A 19395-nucleotide genomic window follows, 5' to 3' on the forward strand; every position below is an offset into this window, starting at 1 on the left:
AAATTTCAATCTTTAATTTGTGAAAAAAACTAAAAATATTTAAAAATATTAGTGGAGATCAAACCTCTATCATCTACTTAATAATTATTATAATTGAATTAAAATTTTAAAAACTTATTTCAAAATAAACATATATCCATTTAAAATTGAATAGAGGTTAAATCTCTATCACCTACATAATAATTATGAAGGATTAAATTAAATTTTAAAAACCTATAAAATAAACTTATTTGCTAAAATAATCATACTTTGAAATTATGATCAAAAAATATTATTTTATTAAATTATTTAAAGGAAACATTAATTTGATTAAATTTCAAATTATAAAAAATTACTTTTATCCATTGAGCTTCTAGAACAACTTCGATCTGACAAATCAAGGGTTCAGTTGGTTTCCGAGTGAATAGACTCTCGATGGTACTGGGTTCTCCTGGCATTTGAGGGAATATACTCTTGATGGTTTTAGTGGAATATGTTGCCATTCAGAAATATACAAGTGGGGTCTACGCCCATTTTTGTAAATGCTGCCATTGACAACAGAGTACTAGTGGTGGCGCAATTATCTGCAGTTTATAAAGATTTTATTACACATGTCTTTCCTTTAATTGAAAAGTTTTCTCTCGAAGTGTACTTTGCATCTGTGGTCAGACATACCTCCGCATTCTCTCCACATGTCAAGATTCGAAAAAGGTAGTGCAACCTCAGTTGGGAGATGGCCGCAACAGATTCTGTTTCAGTCAACAATTTTGACCTTGTTTTGAATCTTATTTTTTTTTCCTGCGAACATGTTTTGAATATTCATACAATTTCTAGGAAATAGGGCGACAAGCCTTTTGGAATTCTATTAACATTCCAATTACGCCAAGTAGAGGGGTTGCAAACTCTTTATAAAATGGCATATGCGAGTCGTAGGTTCGTGTTATGTTACAGCTCTGCGATATTTGAAAGTGGAAGAAAATGGAGTTGGAAGCAGAGGTAGTCTCGAAGGAAGCAGAGGACGTGCAAATGGAGGTGATGGTTAATGGAGTGGATAATGAAGAGGGTGATGTTTTAAAAAAAAACAAGCTGCATGGTAACTCTCATGGCAGCAAGTTAAAGAGGGTTGACTCCTTAGATTTGGAGTCGAGTACAGTTTCTGGAATGGCTACTCATGGCTCGGTTACTATCAATAATAAAAAAAATCATTTATATTATACTCTAATTCTTGGGGCCTTTGTTATATCTCTATGATTTTTGTATAGTCTAAATGTGTTGGGTTAGTTTATGATTTCTTCATATAAGTTTTTTTGAAGCCATAGTTTTAACATTTAGAAAATCTCATTGTCTGGCTTCCTCAATTTGTGAAAATTACAAACAATGCAATTAAAGGATTCTAATTAAAATGACGATCAATGCAAAGCTTGATGATGGTGTTTAGTCAATCAGTTAATTAGAGCTTTTCTTTTGTTGTTTTTGCAAAATCTGGTTACAACGGCTTCCATTCTCTGGTTGGCCTTTCAGAGTATTGGAGTGGTTTATGGAGATATAGGAACTTCTCCCCTTTATGTGTTTTCTTCCACTTTTACAGATGGTATCCATCATCCAGATGATGTTCTTGGTCCTCTGTCTCTCATAATCTACTCGCTCACTCTTTTGCCACTGCTCAAATAAGTTTTCATTGTACTATGGGCCAATGATAACAGAGATGGTATGTAATATGATGCAAAATATAATATCCAACGTTAATTTTGTCTCTGTATTTTGGATATAAGCTGATTTTGAAGATTAATGAGATGGCAGGTGGGACGTTTGCACTTTATTCCTTGATATGCCATCATGCAAAAGTGAGCGTGGTTCCCAGTCAACAAGCAGAGGATAGAGAGATTTCTTCATATAAACTTCCAGTGCCCACCAGTGAGCTGAAAAGAGCTTTGAATATAAAAGAAGCTTTAGAACAATGTCATGCAGCTAAAACAATTTTTCTCATAATGGCCCTTCTTGGTACCTTCATGGTTATTGGAGATGGTGTGCTCACTCCTTGTATCTCAGGTATTATTCCGCCCCCAAATCCAATCTCTCAAGTTTCTAGACAAAATCCGTACTGTAAACACCATTATTATACTCACTGGTTTCAGTTTTTAATGACACTAAAAGCTAATATTATTTCCATGCAACAGTTTTATCAGCAGTTCAAGGGATACGGTAGGTTGAGAAGTCAATCAACCAGGGTAATTATTCATCAAGATTTCTGTTTTGAAAAGAAAAAATTACTCATCAAGATTCTCTCTGAGTTTAAGTTTAAAATGATGTTGGCAATAACTGAATTTAATTTGCAATTGGATTTGCAGAGGTGGTAGCTATGATATCAGTGGCGATCTTAGTTATGCTCTTCTCTGTCCAGAGATTTGGAACCAGAAAAGTTGGTTACTCATTTGCTCCAGCTATTTTGATATGGTACTCCTCTATTGCCCTCATTGGCATCTACAACATCGTCAAATACGATACAACTATGTTCCGAGCTTTCTATCCAAAATACATCTTTGACTACTTCAGAAGAGATTTATAGAGGGCTTGGATTTCACTTGGAGGAATAGTTCTCTGTGTAATAGGTATACAACATGCTACCACTTGTGTGAATCCTTCTTTTTTTTTTTTGCTAATTTACCAAAGCGAGGCTTCATTGCTTACCTTAGATGGGTGCTATGCAGGAACTGAAGCTATGTTCGCAGATCTAGGTCATTTCCCATTCATTCAATTCAGGTATGGATATAGATGAAAATGTGGAATAAATTTAAATTTATATTTCAATTTTAAGATTTTTAAGATTATGTATGCAAGTACTCTGACATCCGGTCTTCGCCAGATTGCCTTAACTGGAATAGTTTATCCTGCTTTAATCTGCGCATATGTGGGCCAAGCTGCATATCCCAAGAAGTTCCCTGAAAAAATGTGTTAGATACATTTTAAAAATCTACTCCAAGTAACTTCACTTATCCTTTAATTTGCTCTGTTTTGTTTACAGTCTGAGGGCGAGTTCCCTATTGTTTCTTTGGATGATTTAATTTTTTTTATAACTTTTCAGAATGAGTTCACTTTTTCTAATGACAAATGACTCAAATTTTGTAACAGGAGCTATATATTGGTCAATGTTTGCAGTTGCAATGGCTTGCTTCTGTTATAGCAAGCCAAGCCATGATCTTTGCAACTTTTGCTATCATAAAGCTGTTGGAAGACATTAATTCCAACCACCCACCATTAATGTAGTTCCTAGACTATTCTGGAGGATTCGGCAAACGTTTTGAGAATTGGATAGCTTCCTGGAGAAGCCATTGACTCTAGAAACTTCCTTGTTGTGTATAAAAACCGCTTCAGCAATCAAACGAAGAAATTTTGTTCTGTGTTTTATGTGTTCAAGTGTGTGTTCTCTAATTTGGTATCAGAGTGTAGGTGAACTATGCCTAGTGGTTGAAGCTGTGGAAGTGTAGTTAGACTTCCAGAAGTATCTGGTGTGTGTGAAGAACTAAAGAGTGCAACCGAGTGTTTTGTTTGTCACTACTGGGAAATATATGGTGCGATGAGGGTAGTGCAATGACCAGATAGACGTTGCGCACCAGGAAAAGATCGGTGTGCTCTGGAGAAGGACTGACGATGCCTCTAGATAAGAATTATTGTTTGGTGTGTGATTGAGGCATACGAGCCACTTTGAGGAGGTCGAGACGGTCGTGGAAGGTAAAATCGTTCAAGCGTTGCTTGTTTTTTTTGTTTTCCCTATTGCAGAGATCTACGCTAGTGGGGTGAGCATGGACATAGAAGCCGAGCTGCGTGGAGGTGATTCATTGTAGAAAATGTTGTAAGGTGTAGCCTCTCTCAACACTAGAGAAGCGGCAAACTTGAAGCTGTGAGGAGAAGCGGCAAGCTTGAAGGTGAGCGTTATGTTAGAAAATGCTGTTAAAAAGTATTGGGTGCTTGAATGTTAAAGGAGCCAAGATCATTACATGTCAAACTGTTTTTGTTGTGCTATGTTATAGTGTTATTTTAACAAGAATATTAAAAAAGGGAAGGAGAGTTGTAAGAAGAGTTGATTTAAAAAAAAAAAAAAGAGGCAGCCATATTATCCAATAAAATTTTATGATTTATGCTTGAGGGCTTATATTTGTGAAAATTAGTAATTTGTTTTTTGGTGATTGGTATGGTGAAAATAAGTAACATGGCTAATGTATTGGCAAAATCTTATTTATCTCAATCTAACAAGTTAGATGGTGAAAATTATGCAAATTGGAAGTTTAAGTTGCAAACTTTGATGGAAGGCAACAATACATGGGCGATTGTGTCTGGAGCTGAAGTTAAGTCAGTGTCCCCTCAAGCCATAGATGATGCAATTCAAGATTGGGAGCGACGGGAATACAAATCAAAGGCGCTTTTGCGGATGACGGTTAAGGACAACATCATTCCACATATTAGAGAGTGCAAAACATCCAAGGAGACATGGGACAATCTTAAAAATTTGTATGAGACGAAGACTACAAATCGAATATTTTATTTAAAGAGTAAGCTTCTTTCAATTAAGATGGAAGAAAATGAAAGTGTTAGTGATTTTATTTCTAGAATTAAAGATCTAAAGGGTAAATTAGGTGACATTGGTGAATCAATATCTAGTACAGACTTGGTCACTGTGACATTAAATGGAATGTTTGAAGAATATCAAATGTTTATCACTGGTCTTTTAGCTAGAGAGAAGGCTCCTACTTTTGATGAGTTGGCAGGTATACTTATGTAGGAAGAAGAGTGGAGAAGAAGCCTTAAACAGAAATCTCCCAATTTAGATTTGGCATTGATGCCCAAGAGAAGAAGTCCTTCAAAGGCAAACAGTGGGAGAAAAATAAAGGCAAAAAGCCACAGGTAAAATCATTTCATGGTACACCTTTACCAAGGATAAATACTAAATCAAGTAGATATGATGTGTGTTATTACTGTGGAAAACCTGGTCATTTTGCTATGAATTGCATGAAAAGAAGGTCTCATCAATTTAAACAAAGAAGGCATTCAAGAAATTATGTTGATAGAGATGAAGCAACTAGTCATGACTTTAGCAATATTAAGTTGTTTGTGTCCAATGCTGCTTTATCAGTAGAAACTGATGATGATAATGCTTGGTTTATAGATTCTGGAGAATCAATCCATATGTCATGCAAAAGAGATTGGTTTGATACTGATCATGAGATCAATAATGGTGGACACATCTATTTACGAGATAATAGATCACATGAAATTAAAGGATATGATAATATAAGTGTTATGATGCCTAATGGACAAGGAAAACAAATTCAAAACGTGGTATATGTTCCACGATTAAAGAAGAACTTAATTTTAGTCTCTACTATCACAGATCAACATTTAAAAGTTGAATCTGTGAAATCACATTGTTTGGTAAAGGATGTGCAGGACAACTACAAGGTTGTTGCAAAAGGAATGAGAGTTGGAGGCTTATACAAGTTGGATGTAATGAAGAAGGGGCATCAAGCTTTGCATCAACAGGCATGTCAACTATAGTGCTTTGGCATCAAAGGTATGGACACTTAAATCATAATGACCTAGTGTTACTACAAAAGAAACTGGTGGTAGAAATTAAGGGTGAACACTTTGAATGTGAAGGTTGTGCACTAGGAAAACAACATAGGGAAGAATTTCCTGTGCATGAAAATAGAAGGAAACTTGAAATACATGAACTAGTGCATACTGATGTATGTGGTCCAATGCAAACTAAGTCACTTGGTGGAGCATATTACTTTCTTATATTTATTGACGATAGCACTAGATATCACTGGGTGTACTTTATAAGAAACAAAAGTGATGTGTTTGAATACTTTAAAGAATTCAAGAGTATGATTGAAAAACAAACAGGAAAGAGCATTAAAATTCTTCGATCAGATAAAGGTGGTGAATACACTTCAGGAGCTTTATCAAATATTGTAAACAAAATGGAATTATGCAACAATTTACAATACCACATACACCTCAACAAAATGGAGTAGCTGAAAGAAAAAATAGAACATTAGTTGAATGCGCTCGAAGTATGTTAAAAAGTAAAGGAATTTCTAATAGTTTTTGGGCTGAAGCCATTAATACAGCTATATATCTTAAAAAATAGAAGCCCTACTAAGTATCTTGAGCACAAAACACCATTTGAAGCATTTTATGGTTTTAAACCTAAAGTTAGTCATTTAAGGATATTTGGATGCAAGGCCTTTGCTCATATTCCTAAAGAGGATAGGAGAAAGTTAGATGCCAAAGCCATCAAATGTATTTTTATTGGATATTGCACTGATCAAAAGGCATATAAAATGTATGATCCAAGTACTCAAAAGGTCTTTGCAAGTAGAGATGTTATATTTCATGAGCATGTAGATAAACAAATAAAAGAAGATGAACATAATACATGGCAATATCGTTATGAAAGCTTTAAGGAAGAAGAAGAAGTTGTGGAATCAACTCAAGTACAAGAACGCATGGACATTCCAAAAGAAACATCAAGGAATCAAAGTCCACAAAGAAGTGATGTAGGCACTCCACAGGGAAGAAAAGGATAAGGTACTCCACAAAGTAATGAACCTCTAAGAAGGTCAACGTGAGAGATTCAAGCCCCCATCAGGTATAAAGATTATGCTTTAATGTCTCAAGTGATGACTGTTTTTGAACCCTTAAATTATGAACAAGCTAAAAATCATAAAGAATGGATGGAAGCTATGAAAGAAGAATATGACTCTATAATAAAAAAATGAAACTTGGGAATTAACATAATTACCTGGAAATAAAGTCCCTATAGGATCAAAATGGTTGTACAAGACAAAATTTAATGTAGATGATAGCATAGATAAGTATAAAGCAAGATTGGTTGCAAAAGGTTATTCACAAAAAAGAAGGTATAGATTATGAAGATACCTTTGCTCCAGTTGCAAAAATGAATACAATCAGAATAATGATAGCATTGGCAACTAAATATGATTGGAAGCTACATCAATTAGATGTAAAGTCAGCTTTTCTAAATGGTGACTTAAAAGAAGAGATTTATCTTGTTCAACCAGAAGGATTTGTAAAAAAGGGTCAAGAACATCTTGTATGCAAGTTAAAAAAGGCCTTATATGGACTAAAATAGGCCCCCAGATATTGGTATGAGAAAATCGACAAATTCTTCTTTCAACAAAAATTTAAAAAAAGTAAAAATGATCCTAATTTGTATGTCAAGACAGATAGAAATGGGGATATAGTATTACTCTCTATATATGTTGATGATCTAATAATAACAGGGAGTGTTGATAAATTGATTACAGATATAAAAATGAAGTTATCACAGGAATTTGAAATGAAGGATCTTGGTGAGATGCACTATTGTCTAGGTCTTGAAGTATGGAGAGATGATGGAAGAACCTTAATCACACAAAGCAAATATACAAATGAAGTACTAAAGAGATTTCATATGAATGGATGTAAAGCAGTGAGTACTCCATTGGAACAAAATATCAAATTAAGAAGTGATGATGGAACAAAAGAGGTGAATGGAACATTGTATCAACAATTAGTGGGAAGTCTGAATTATCTCACTACCACTAGACCAGACATTGCTTATGCAGTAAGCATACTTAGTCAATTCATGGCTAAGCCTCATGAAAGCCATTGGATAGCTGCAAAAAGGGTCCTTCGATACTTAAAAGGAACTATCAATTTTGGTATTGAATATACTAATGCTTGTAATGTTGAATTGACAGGTCATTCTGATTCTGACTGGGCTGGAAATCTAGATGACAGGAAATCCACCACTGGATACATCTTCAACAAAGGATCGGGAGCTATATCATGGAGCAGTAAGAAACAGGCAGCAGTTTCCTTGTCATCAACTGAAGAAAAATATAAAGAATTATGTAGTGGCACCTGTGAAGCTATATGGCTCAGAAGAATACTTGAAGATTTTGGTGAAGGTCAACAAGAACCTACAGTGATCAGATGTGATAATCAAAGCACCATCAAACCAGGGAACAATCCTGTATGTCATGCAAGGTCAAAGCATATAGACACACAATATCATTTTGTAAGAGAAAAGGTCCAATCAAAAGAAATTTCTTTAATATACTGTAATACAAATGAAAATGTTGTTGACATATTCACTAAGCCTCTTGGGACGGCAAAATTTGAGTTTTGTAAAAATAAGTTATGTGTTGTAGAAAATCAAAGTTATATTGTAAGCCTAGCTGAGACTTAGACCAGCAAGCATGACAATTAAGAGTATGTTTACAGTGTCTTATATATTGTGCTATAGTATATTTTTTATATGGCTAGAATTAAGGGGGAGGGTTGGAAGACATTAATTCCAACCACCTGACGTTAATGCAGTAGCTAGACTATTCTGGAGGATTTGGCGGACGTCTTGAGAAATGGATAGCTTCATGGAGAAGCCACTGACTCCAGAAACTTCCTTGCTGTGTATAAAAACCACGTCAGCAATCAAACGAAAACAATTTGTTCTGTGTTTTATGTGTTCAAGCGTGTGTTCTCTTATTAAAGCAGTCCATGTCCCTCGGATGCTTTCCACGCGTTACGGTGGTGCACACTTCATCAAAGCATGAAGGCCAAGTCTCTATATTCCAGAAATCAACTACATTCTCATGTTGGCATGCGTCATTGTCACCATTTCTTTCCAAGATACTACAAAGATCGGCAATGCCTATGGTATGTATGTACTATTGCTGTTAAATTAAAATATATAACATAACCCTCAATTTATTTCACAGAAATTGATGTAAGTGTGATTCTTGATAAGTCAGTGGTTAAATTATGGGTTGGTGATTCAAAATGGTTAAAATAAATACACTCTGGATATGTTTGCTGGATCAGAATGGTTAGGATGGAAATACAAGCAGGGAATTGAAATGTAGAAATCCGTTTGTGACTTAAGATATGAGGGATAAAAATGATTTATAGTTTGAATATTTATTTATTTATGTATAAATTTATGATTTTTAAAAAATGGTTAAGAATAAGCTAATTTAGTTATCACATTCGAACCTTATATACATTTATATATTAAAGTTGTGACATGTATGTAAATTGGATGCATAGCCGTGGTCGGGGTTATGATCGTAACTTCATCCTTCCTCACACGCGGGTAATGCTTATGAAATGGCAGACTCATTTATTGCTGATCGTTATCTTTGTCACTGTATTTGGAGCCATCGAATTCACATACCTCTCGGCAGTCCTGTACAAGTTTCCCCAAGGTGGATACCTTCCAACAACTTTTGCAGCATTATTGTTATTTGTAATGTATGTGTGGCATTATGTGCATGTAAAGAGATACGCCTATGAAGTAAAACACAAGGTGTCAACAGAACACATGTTAAGCCTGGGTTCAAGTCTGGATGTGACCAGAGTTCCGAGGATTGGGCTTCTATACACAGAACTAGCACAAGGAGTTCCAGCAATATTTGAGCATTTCATGAGAAACCTCCCTGCCCGGCATTCAGTCCTTGTATTCGTCTGTGTCAAGTATCTGCCTGTGAATACAATTCCAGCTGAAGAACGATTTGTATTTCGCATAATTGGTCCAAAAGAACACAAAATCTATAGATGTGTGGCTAGGTATGGTTATCGAGATACTAGGACTGGGAATGTTGAGTTTGAGAACCAATTACTGGAATCCTTGAGAGAATTTATACAGGTCGATTACATATGCAAAAATGATATGAATAAGCAATCTTAGCATGAAGGAAATAGTTCTAACTCTCGAGAAAGTATAGTCAATATTGACGCTGCTTCTGAAACGGAAGACATGAAGGCGTGCATCATGGTGAGCGTAAAGGAGGAGCTGGAATTCTTAGAAAATGCAAAGGAATCGGGTGTGGTATATTTGCTAGGAGATCGTGAGGTTATTGCAAACAAAGATGCATCGTTCTTCAAGAGATTTATAGTAAACTTTGCATATAACATTTTGCGGAGGAACTGCAGAAAAGGACAAGCTGCTTTGAAAATTCCACACAGAAATCTTCTGCAAGTCGGCCTGACTTATTATATCTAAACCATATTTTTGTATATGTAAATTTGTTTCTTTAAGCCCCTATAAGGTGGCAGCCCCTATTGGCTAAATTGCCCATATGAGTTATGTATACTAATTGCGGTACTTAATATTTGAGGGCCACAAATTTATTCGAAATTCAAACATCAACCTCTCATGATTGTTTCATAAAAAATTTCGTGTCTTGTATTTCATCTATGATTTCTATTAAACTATATACAATCTGTATACTCAATAGGATATAGATAGTCCCTTGAAAATCCCAGCAAGAAATCTATATGTGGAATAACAATTACGCGGTTTTCTTATAGGTAGTCCCTTGAAAATTCCAGTGGCAAATTTATATGTCGAAAATACAATTTCGCGGTTTTCTTTTCTCCGTGCCTCTGGTAGATGACCTGTTTAAGCAACCTCTGATTCTTCTCTGCGTGTTCCCTATTTGTTTATCTTTTTGTATAGCTGTCGTCCTTTTCTACTCAATTAAATTATTATTATTAAAAAATAATATACCGATTATGCTTACGAAATATAAAATAATAATAAAATACTTATCATAAAAGATAGGTGTGGCGTGATTAAATATAGATGAAATTCCATAGAGTTTACTTGTATATATAATGTGCTTGGATATAAATGAAATCCAAATGTTCAAATTTTTAGGACACAGGTTTTAAAAGAATGTATTATACTTCTTTGATAAATATATTGTAATTGAACATGGATAATAGATTTTACGAGGAGTATACAAGGGAAATTTGATTTTCTTAACGTTATTTCAAAACACCTGGCATTGATTCAATAGTTATCTGGGTGACCCAAGCGCAATAGCACGTTTTCAGGTAAAAGATAAATATGAAAGACTAAGCAGTCCCTATGGTGGGAATAGGCAGCATAAATATGAAAGACTAAGCAGTCCCCATGGCGGGAATAGACAGGACAAAAAAGACGATGAAAATTTAATCAGTCGATTGCAGGAAGAAATAAAAGGCAGGCGAATGCAATTAGCATTTATTTATTTATTTTTGGTGATATAATTTTAAGTGAGATTATAATTTTGTTTTTTTAATTGCAAATATTATTACTGTCTAAACACTAAATACTCTAAATTGTATATATATAAATTTAATAAATTTTTACTTATTTTTATTTAAAAAAATCAGTGATATAATTTTAAGTGAGAATATAGCTTTATTTTATTTTTTTAATTTAAAAATTATTTTTTTTAATTGCAAATATCATAACTGACTAAACACCAAACACTCTAAATTAAATATATATAAATTTAACAAATTTGACTTATTTTTATATAAAAAAAATCCAATAAAGTAGAAAGTTTGGTGATATAATTTTAAATGAGATTATAATTTTATTTTTTAATTAAAGGAAAAAAATTTAATTGCAAATATCATAACTGTCCAAACACCAAATACTGTAAATTAAATATATATGAATTTAACAAATTAAAATAAAATTAAAAGTTTAATAAAAATTAAAATTAAAATCTAATAAATTAAAATCAACATTTGAATTAAAATAAAAAATATTTTAAAATTGTTTTGAAACCCCTATTGGTCAATAGGAACCCTCAAGAGTAGATCCCTCAAACGCAAACAGAACCCAATATAGTGCCTAGAAGCATCAAAGAGTATATTCACTCAGAACCGATTAGAACATGGGTTGTTTTCTCCAACACAGGTTGATGAAGTAGGTTAAGTTAATTGGTGAATTGGTTTTAGGGTTTCAAATTGATGATAAATGGGTGAGTGGTTAAGAAGTCGACGCATTAGGTCAACTTAATTGGTGAATCTGTCTTAGGGTTTTAGGTTAATTGGTGAATCGGTTATAGGGTTTTAGATGGATGATATATGGGTGAGTGGTTAAGAAATTTCTTGATTTAAGTTATTAATTAATTTATTTTTATTTTAACAAAAAATTAAGTCATAATAATTTTAAATTGAATACAAAATTTTAAGTCATAACAAATTTTAAGTTATTAATAATTTATTAATCAAAATGTTTTCATTAGATTATCAAAAAGATGTTGAGTACAAAATTCATTTCAGCCGGTTTTTTTTCCTCATTTCGATTAGACTTGTTGAGATTAGGATCTGGAAGAAAACATAGACAAACAATGATATTCTTTAGACAAAACAGAAGAAAACCCAAATTCTTTAGACAAAATAGAGGAGAACCTGGATAGGAGGCAACATATTAAGGAGAAGGAGCAACAAAGTAGCCGTGTGTTCATGCATGTGAAAATCAATATGCTCCACCCTCGCTTCTACGTTGCGGAGGTGGTTGTTAGTGCGTCGACGCTGACATCGAAGACTATCGAGTTGCTCCATAATTTCGTCCTGACTATACTGGATGTTGTTGATGTAGGCTACCAGCTCATTACGATCGTCATATCTATGCTCCCTCAAAATTTCCATGTTCACTTGAACGTTGCGCAGCTGGGCCGCTGGCTGGAGAAATCACATGGCCTGGTGAATGTGCTGGAGAGATAGCAGTTGTCTCCTTTGTTTCCCGACTGTCAAACGTGTCTCTGGGCGACTAATTGCCCAGGTTCAATCACTTAGCATGGCGGTGATTGCGTCCCCCACAGCAAGGGCGTCCCCTTTGACACAACATGATGTCGAGCCGAGGTTGCCAGAGGAAGGGAGAGGCTGGAAAACAGGAACCACAAGAACCGTGTATGACCCAATAATCAAACTTGCAGAAAAACCACCGCCAAGATATACAACACCATGCAATACAACCAAACACAAGAATCTTGGTGGATGATGCAAGATTACAGTCCTAGGGCACACCTAAGCGTGGGGCTTTCCTCCACACCCAAAACTCGCCAATAAAACACCCCTACCCCTAGACACAAAGAATTCTCACCACTGGTCTCACACCATACTCTTAGACACAGTGATTGGAGAGGGGCACAATACGATTATGGACCGCCCCTTCTCTTTGAGTGCCAAAAGGAGTAGCACCCCAACCAACTTATAGCCCGAGCCAAGCCCAATTGCACAGCGGAGCACTCCAACACTTGAAACACAAATTGCAGTGGCTAAAAACTAACTTACCTCAAGGACTAGATGCCTCCTTCGTCACTGACACTAACTCTTCATCTCTCGAGAAGAGATTCTAGGCGGGAAGACAAAGTGACTCAACATTATCGCTTGTGTCAGGATACCGTGGACAGTCCCTGGCCTAAGTGTTGCGCCACCCTTGACTATGCTCTGCACACCCACTACCTGACCTCGGTAGGGCGTTCGAACACTAAGTACGACTACCCTGGGGTGTACATCAAGATCACCACTTGGCAAGTGGGCTGAGTACAGAGCCCGCCCGACCTTCATGCACTCCATTTATCTTCCATGAAAAATCGAGCTTGCTCTAATTTCCGGCATGTGGACACCCTGTTCGCTTGTATTGTTGATAAATACCTAAAATAGAAAAAAAAAATAAAAAAATATTATCCACCTGTATATTTGAGCAATGAATTAAGAAATATATTTATATAAATTAAACCAAATTTTATAATAAAATTTATATCATAAATAATAATAATAAAAACAAATACCAATAATGCAAAAAATTCCGATAAGATTTTAAGAAATTTGATTTAGAATAATACAAAGAAAACCTAAAAGACCAGTCTCTTACGAATTTACATTTAAGAGATATGATTTAAAATATCATATTTAAAAAAAAAAACACAAAAAACTAAACACATCGAAGTAAAATATACATGGGATATAAGGAGATTTGATTTAAAATATGGTATTTTCAAAAAAATAAAAATAAACACATCTAAGTAAATTTATAAATATTATTTTTTTCTTAAACACAGTAAAATTTAAATAGGATATAAGGAAATTTGATTTAAAATATGGTATTTTCAAAAACTTAAAATAAAATAAACACAGTAAAATTATTTTTCAAAATTTAAAATAAAATTTTGTGAACTATTATATATATTTTTTTAAATATAAAAATAAATTTAATATTATAAAAAATTAAAACACAAATAACTTAACTTCCAATCATTTTGCTCGCGCAGGGACCAGAATGAACATAGACCTGGTATAATGGAAACTCGTTATCAGTCCCTATCGACACGGAGTGAACCGGAGTTCTGTCTTTTCTGTATCACGAAAATATTGTGATAAAAAATTTCACTCACAATGACGTGGACGGCCAAAATTGGTCCATCCGTAAAGACAGGTCCCAATTGGCTCCTACTTGATATGAAATCGACTTGAAAATGGTGCCGTCATCTGTTCACGAAACATCTGCGCCAGATGTATCCATCCTCGTCGCCCGTGGTCTCCGTCCTGTATGCCAGCTGGACTATCCCCTCGAATTTTGCAGTTGCTCGCTCCTTCGATGCTGGTCCTATTTCACCTTCTCCCGCAACTTCGTCCATAAAATCCCACGTGGAGTACCTTTGTAGATTTCAAATGGATTTGAATCTATACCTCAATATTTACGGCGTAAGGCGTTTCCCTTTGGGAAGAACTCCTTTATATGCCACCGTGTCTTATTTTCGACCATTGATCTGATGTGTGTTAGACGATTAAAAGAGATTGTGCCGTTGGATCAGATCATTATAGTTGAAATTTTAATCAGCGCTGGTTGAGCGCTGGTTGAACTCCCTGTTTATCTCATGCTGGGGAGATTACCCGCTCGAAACCCTTCGCAGACAGACAGTAGTGAACGTTTGGAATTCCGGCTCGGTTATCTTCTATTCCGAGTTTTATTTGTGCAATTCTTCGCAATCTTCGCCATATGCCGTTGAAGAAAGCTTTTGTATTCCTGCGTCTTCCGCATTTCTTTTTTTGGATTGGACATTTGTATTTTCTTCTCTGTTCTAAAATATTCACGACTCTATCTTGTTTCATATATTTGCAATATGTCTTGTGAATGAATTTGCAATTTAATTTTGCCATGGCAAGTCCATCGAGCAGAACTGTATAATTCCTGTCCGCCTGCCCCTAATTCGAGCCCAAAATGGCCTATGCGGACAATGAGCAAAGTGAAGATTATCTTTTCAAAATTGTATTGTTAGGCGATTCCGCCGTTGGCAAATCAATTTACTGTCGCGATACACCAAAAATGAGTTCTCTCGAAATTCAAAAGCAACGATCGGTGTGGAATTTCAGGCAAAGACCTTGGAAATCGACAAGAAGGAGATTAAAGCGCAGATTTGGGACACTGCTGGTCAGGAACGGTTCAGAGCCGTAACGTCTGCATACTACAGGGGCGCTGTAGGAGCTCTGTTGGTCTACGATATATTGTCCCATGTATGTATTGAGGTTTGGATGAGTATTATGAAAAACATTGCTACTAGTTATGCCGTGAGGCGTTTCTTTTTGGGAAGAATTCCCTTATATGCTACCGTGTCTTATTTTTGACCATTGATCTGATGTGTTAGACGATTAAAAGAGATTGTGTCGTTGAATCAGATCATTACAGTTGGAATTTTAATCAGCGCTGGTTGAACTCCCTGTTTATCTCATGCTGGAGAGATTACCCGCTCGAAACCCTTCGTAGACAGTAGTGATGGCTTCGCTGGAGTTTCGATTTCCTTGGCATCTTCTGAATTTTCTATAGTTATCTGTAGACAAATTTCCTGGCTGCCTGCTCAGTTTGAAAATCCCAATTCAGTGGGGATGCAGATCTCAGTCGGAAAAAACAAAATATAAATCAGGCACCAGGGCAGAACCTTGATGTATCTCGGGGCACTGTGTACATTATCTGTATCTTCATATAGGTACAAAGGATTGCATTTGCACCATTTTCAAATTGTTTATATTTTAGACCCGGTGCCATCTGAGAAATGGACCAAGCTGAGTATCATGATGTATATTTTGTATAACAACGACACATTTGGTGTGGGACTGGCTCTCTTTCCCAAGGGTAATAATCAAATTGTAAATCTCTCCTTGCAGAAAGTTTAAAGACCTGGTTGCCCTTGTGTTGCACACAGATAGGGCACTCCTCAGACAATTTAATTACCTGCACCAACATAATTCACAGAAATGGCAGCCTGAATCAGTTATATATGTTCTTTCAAAAATATATTGATTTAATAATGCAAATGAGTGCTTGGTTTATCTCACCTTTGGCACACATTTGAAACAAAATAAGTGGCTACATGCTAATTGCTTCGGCTCCACAACGGCATCTGCACATAGATTTATGGGTAGAAGTTTCAGATTTTGTTGTCTGTTGTTAGAATACAGATAAATCATTGAAATAACAATGTAAAAAAAAAGAATATTCTAAGTACCCAGGCATATAGAACAAGTAAGTTCCTTATCGATAGCAGATTTTGATGATGCTTGTGTTAAAACTTTGGAAATAGTGGGCATGTTCCCCATTGTTTTCTCTGTAGTATATAATACTTCTTTAATACCATTAGATCCATTAAGATTTGAAAATGGACTCTCTGGAAGGTTATGTCCATAGCTGTTGCAAGGAAAGAAACTCACTGATCATTACCTTTTTATAATAATCACCAAAACAAAACAAAGTAGCTTCTATTCAACTACTTCCAGGAACCCATTATTGACAGCTTGTTTTCTAAGTAAAATCTTTGTCATGTTCTTTATTTTACAGAACTGCAGATTGTGGATGATGGTCTCTACTTTTCTTGATCATCATTGTCCCGCTTAGGCTCATCTTCGTTATTCTCCAGTACCTCAAGCAGGTGCCCAAGATGATCGGTTGAAGGAAACTTGTTGAGATCTGCATAAGAGGATGAATGAAATTACTTAAATGCAAAGTGACAGTCTCTAGAGAACATGTCTTGAATAAGTGGGTATCCTAGGTTTACCTTTTGATGCCTTGGATTCTATTTCAGACTGTGGGAATCCATTAGTGAATCTATTCTCGAGGGGGTGAGAAACAACAATAGGTAGTGATGTTGTAGGTACATTTGGGTAAATATCCATTTCTTTCTTTACACCAGCTCTTTCCTTAGGAAAATAAATGTCATTTATAATCAAGCCTTCATAAAACTAGCTGCTATCATATTTCAGGTATCTGGCTCCAGAATATTTCATGTATGGCAAGGTTAATGAGAAGATGGACGTGTATTCCTTTGGAGTAGTTCTTCTAGAGCTAATAACTGGAAGAAAACCAATCAATGACAAGAATCCTAAAGGCCAAGAAAGCTTGGTTATGTGGGTAGGGCTCTAGTGTCCTTGCTTGTTTTGTATTTGATCATTTTGGATTCTTTTGGTTTCTTTGTCTTGGTTCAGAATCTTAATCTCTTGTAAATTTCAAAATTTAGGCAAGGCCATTACTGGCAGCTGGCTCTGTAAAAGAACTTGCAGATCCACTTTTGGAAGATGCTTATGACATGAGGAAGATGAAGAGAATGGTCATTTGTGTAGCATGTTGTCTGAGACAGGCAGCTCAGTTTCGACCTCGAATGAACAGAGTAATTACTCTTATTCTCATTAGTTGCATATATATATTTCAGTTTCTGATGTCAAATTTAGTTGCTTGAAGACATTTCCTTTCGTGTGAGGAGTTAGTGTTAGAATTGTTTTTTCCCATAACAAAGAATGGCACATGAAATATCGAGTTGATATCCTTCTGACATAGAGTAAAGGGTGTTTAGACCTAGTGTTTAGGGTTGTAATCTAAACATTTGTTTAGTAGTTCAATTTGTGAAATCATCACCCTTAAACAGGTTAGCCCTAAATAATGATGGTGGATTATGGCAAATATTCAAAGCCTCAATTGCCAATAATCTCTTTTTCCATTAATGAAATATAATATTCTTTGAATATTAGCAAAAGAGATTACATCGTATCTCAAACCAAAGCTTCAGTATGCAAATTACCCCTCCCTGAATAGGCAAGAAGAGCCAGTTGCGGTATCATCAAGGTAAGAATACTTTGTGGAAGGTGGGTCAGATGGTACACAGAAGAGATGTTGAGATTCATTCTGTCCCTTCAGTGGCTGCAAAAAGTGGATGACAGTTAATTTACCAATCGTTTTAACCATGTCACAAAGGTGCTCAATGTGCATTAGTCATGGGGTGTTTTGTGACAGCCAGAGGGAGGCCTAAAGTCTCAACTCAACTATGCCTTTTCCACCACACACTCACTTGTTGATACATATCATGACAATACTTGTAACTACTAACGCATTCAGTTTCTGCAACAAACCCAACGACGGAAAGTTTCAAAAGAGAACCGTGCAGAACAATATCTTTTTCTTGCACTACAAATTGTGGTGCCTGAGTGCAGGTCAGCCTAGCATGTGATAACTGTACATGTGTTAATTGGTCTGTGAATTGAAGAATCTAATTTCTATATATATATATATATATATATATATATATATATATATATATCTGTGTGTGTGTGTGTGTGTGTGTGTGTCCCACAAAGTCCATTCAAACAAATACTATATCACCAAATATGATTCATCCACATAAAAATCACCATCAGCACCAAATGTATGAAAGTTGTATACACATCATGTGAAAAATCTTTTCGTCATTCATTGTACTATTCAAAGACTTTTTATAACAAATGATACTTTGAGCCACAATGAAAGGGAGCTTTTCCATAATTCTTCTATGCTTTTTTGTTTTCTATACACATTTTTCTATACTGAAGAATTACAACTTGATCACGGCTATAGTTGTTTTCTAAAACTGCAAGTCATAGCAATAGTAGCAGCAGTAGTTCACTAGACTAGGTAATAATTATTCCCTAGGTTAAAATACCCAACACTTTGCCTGTAAACTATACTTTTTTTGGCATCTTCTGAATTTTCTATAGTTATCTGTAGACAAATTTCCTGGCTGCCTGCTCAGTTTGAAAATCCCAATTCAGTGGGGATGCAGATCTTAGTCGGAAAAAACAAAATATAAATCAGGCCCCAGGGCAGAACCTTGATGTATCCCGGGGCACTGTGTACATTATCTGTATCTTCATATAGGTACAAAGGATTGCATTTGCACCATTTTCAAATTGTTTTATATTTTAGACCCGGTTCCATTTGAGAAATGGACCAAGCTGAGTATCATGATGTATATTTTGTATAACTACGACACATTTGGTGTGGGACTGGCTCTCTTTCCCAAGGGTAATAATCAAATTGTAAATCTCTCCTTGTAGAAAGTTTAAAGACTTGGTTGCCCTTGTGTTGCACACAGATAGGGCACTCCTCAGACAATTTAATTACCTGCACCAACATAATTCACAGAAATGGCAGCCTGAATCAGTTATATATGTTCTTTCAAAAATATATTGATTTAATAATGGAAATGAGTGCTTGGTTTATCTCACCTTTGGCACACATTTGAAACAAAATAAGTGGCTACACGCTAA

General features: G+C 35.4%; 1 protein-coding gene and 1 pseudogene across 1 annotated transcript; both read left to right on the plus strand.

The window, feature by feature from the left end:
• The first annotated feature begins 957 nt into the window (after positions 1-957).
• LOC149240000 (potassium transporter 5-like) lies at positions 958-2935 on the plus strand. The gene is made up of 6 exons (XM_089370027.1): positions 958-1158; positions 1501-1570; positions 1780-2028; positions 2157-2181; positions 2328-2433; positions 2795-2935. Exons 1-6 carry the CDS (start codon positions 958-960, stop codon positions 2933-2935), a joined length of 792 nt encoding a protein of 263 aa, XP_089226153.1.
• Positions 2936-9067: 6132 nt separating this feature from the next.
• Positions 9068-9730, plus strand: LOC149240001 (potassium transporter 7 pseudogene; annotated as a pseudogene).
• The last annotated feature ends 9665 nt before the right edge of the window (positions 9731-19395 follow it).

Source organism: Pinus tabuliformis, chromosome 8 (assembly GCF_031772625.1).
Source record: "Pinus tabuliformis cultivar Carrire ecotype Pingquan chromosome 8, CPIR1, whole genome shotgun sequence".
NCBI lineage: Eukaryota > Viridiplantae > Streptophyta > Pinopsida > Pinales > Pinaceae > Pinus > Pinus tabuliformis.

Coding starts and splice junctions, on each gene's coding strand:
- LOC149240000 (XM_089370027.1), top strand. CDS start 958: ATGGAGTTGGAAGCAGAGGTAGTCTCGAAGGAAGCAGAGGACGTGCAA. Junction 1,159..1,500: donor GAATGGCTACTCATGGCTCG/GTTACTATCAAT, acceptor TTGGCCTTTCAG/AGTATTGGAGTGGTTTATGG. Junction 2,434..2,794: donor GCTCCAGCTATTTTGATATG/GTACTCCTCTAT, acceptor TTCAATTTTAAG/ATTTTTAAGATTATGTATGC.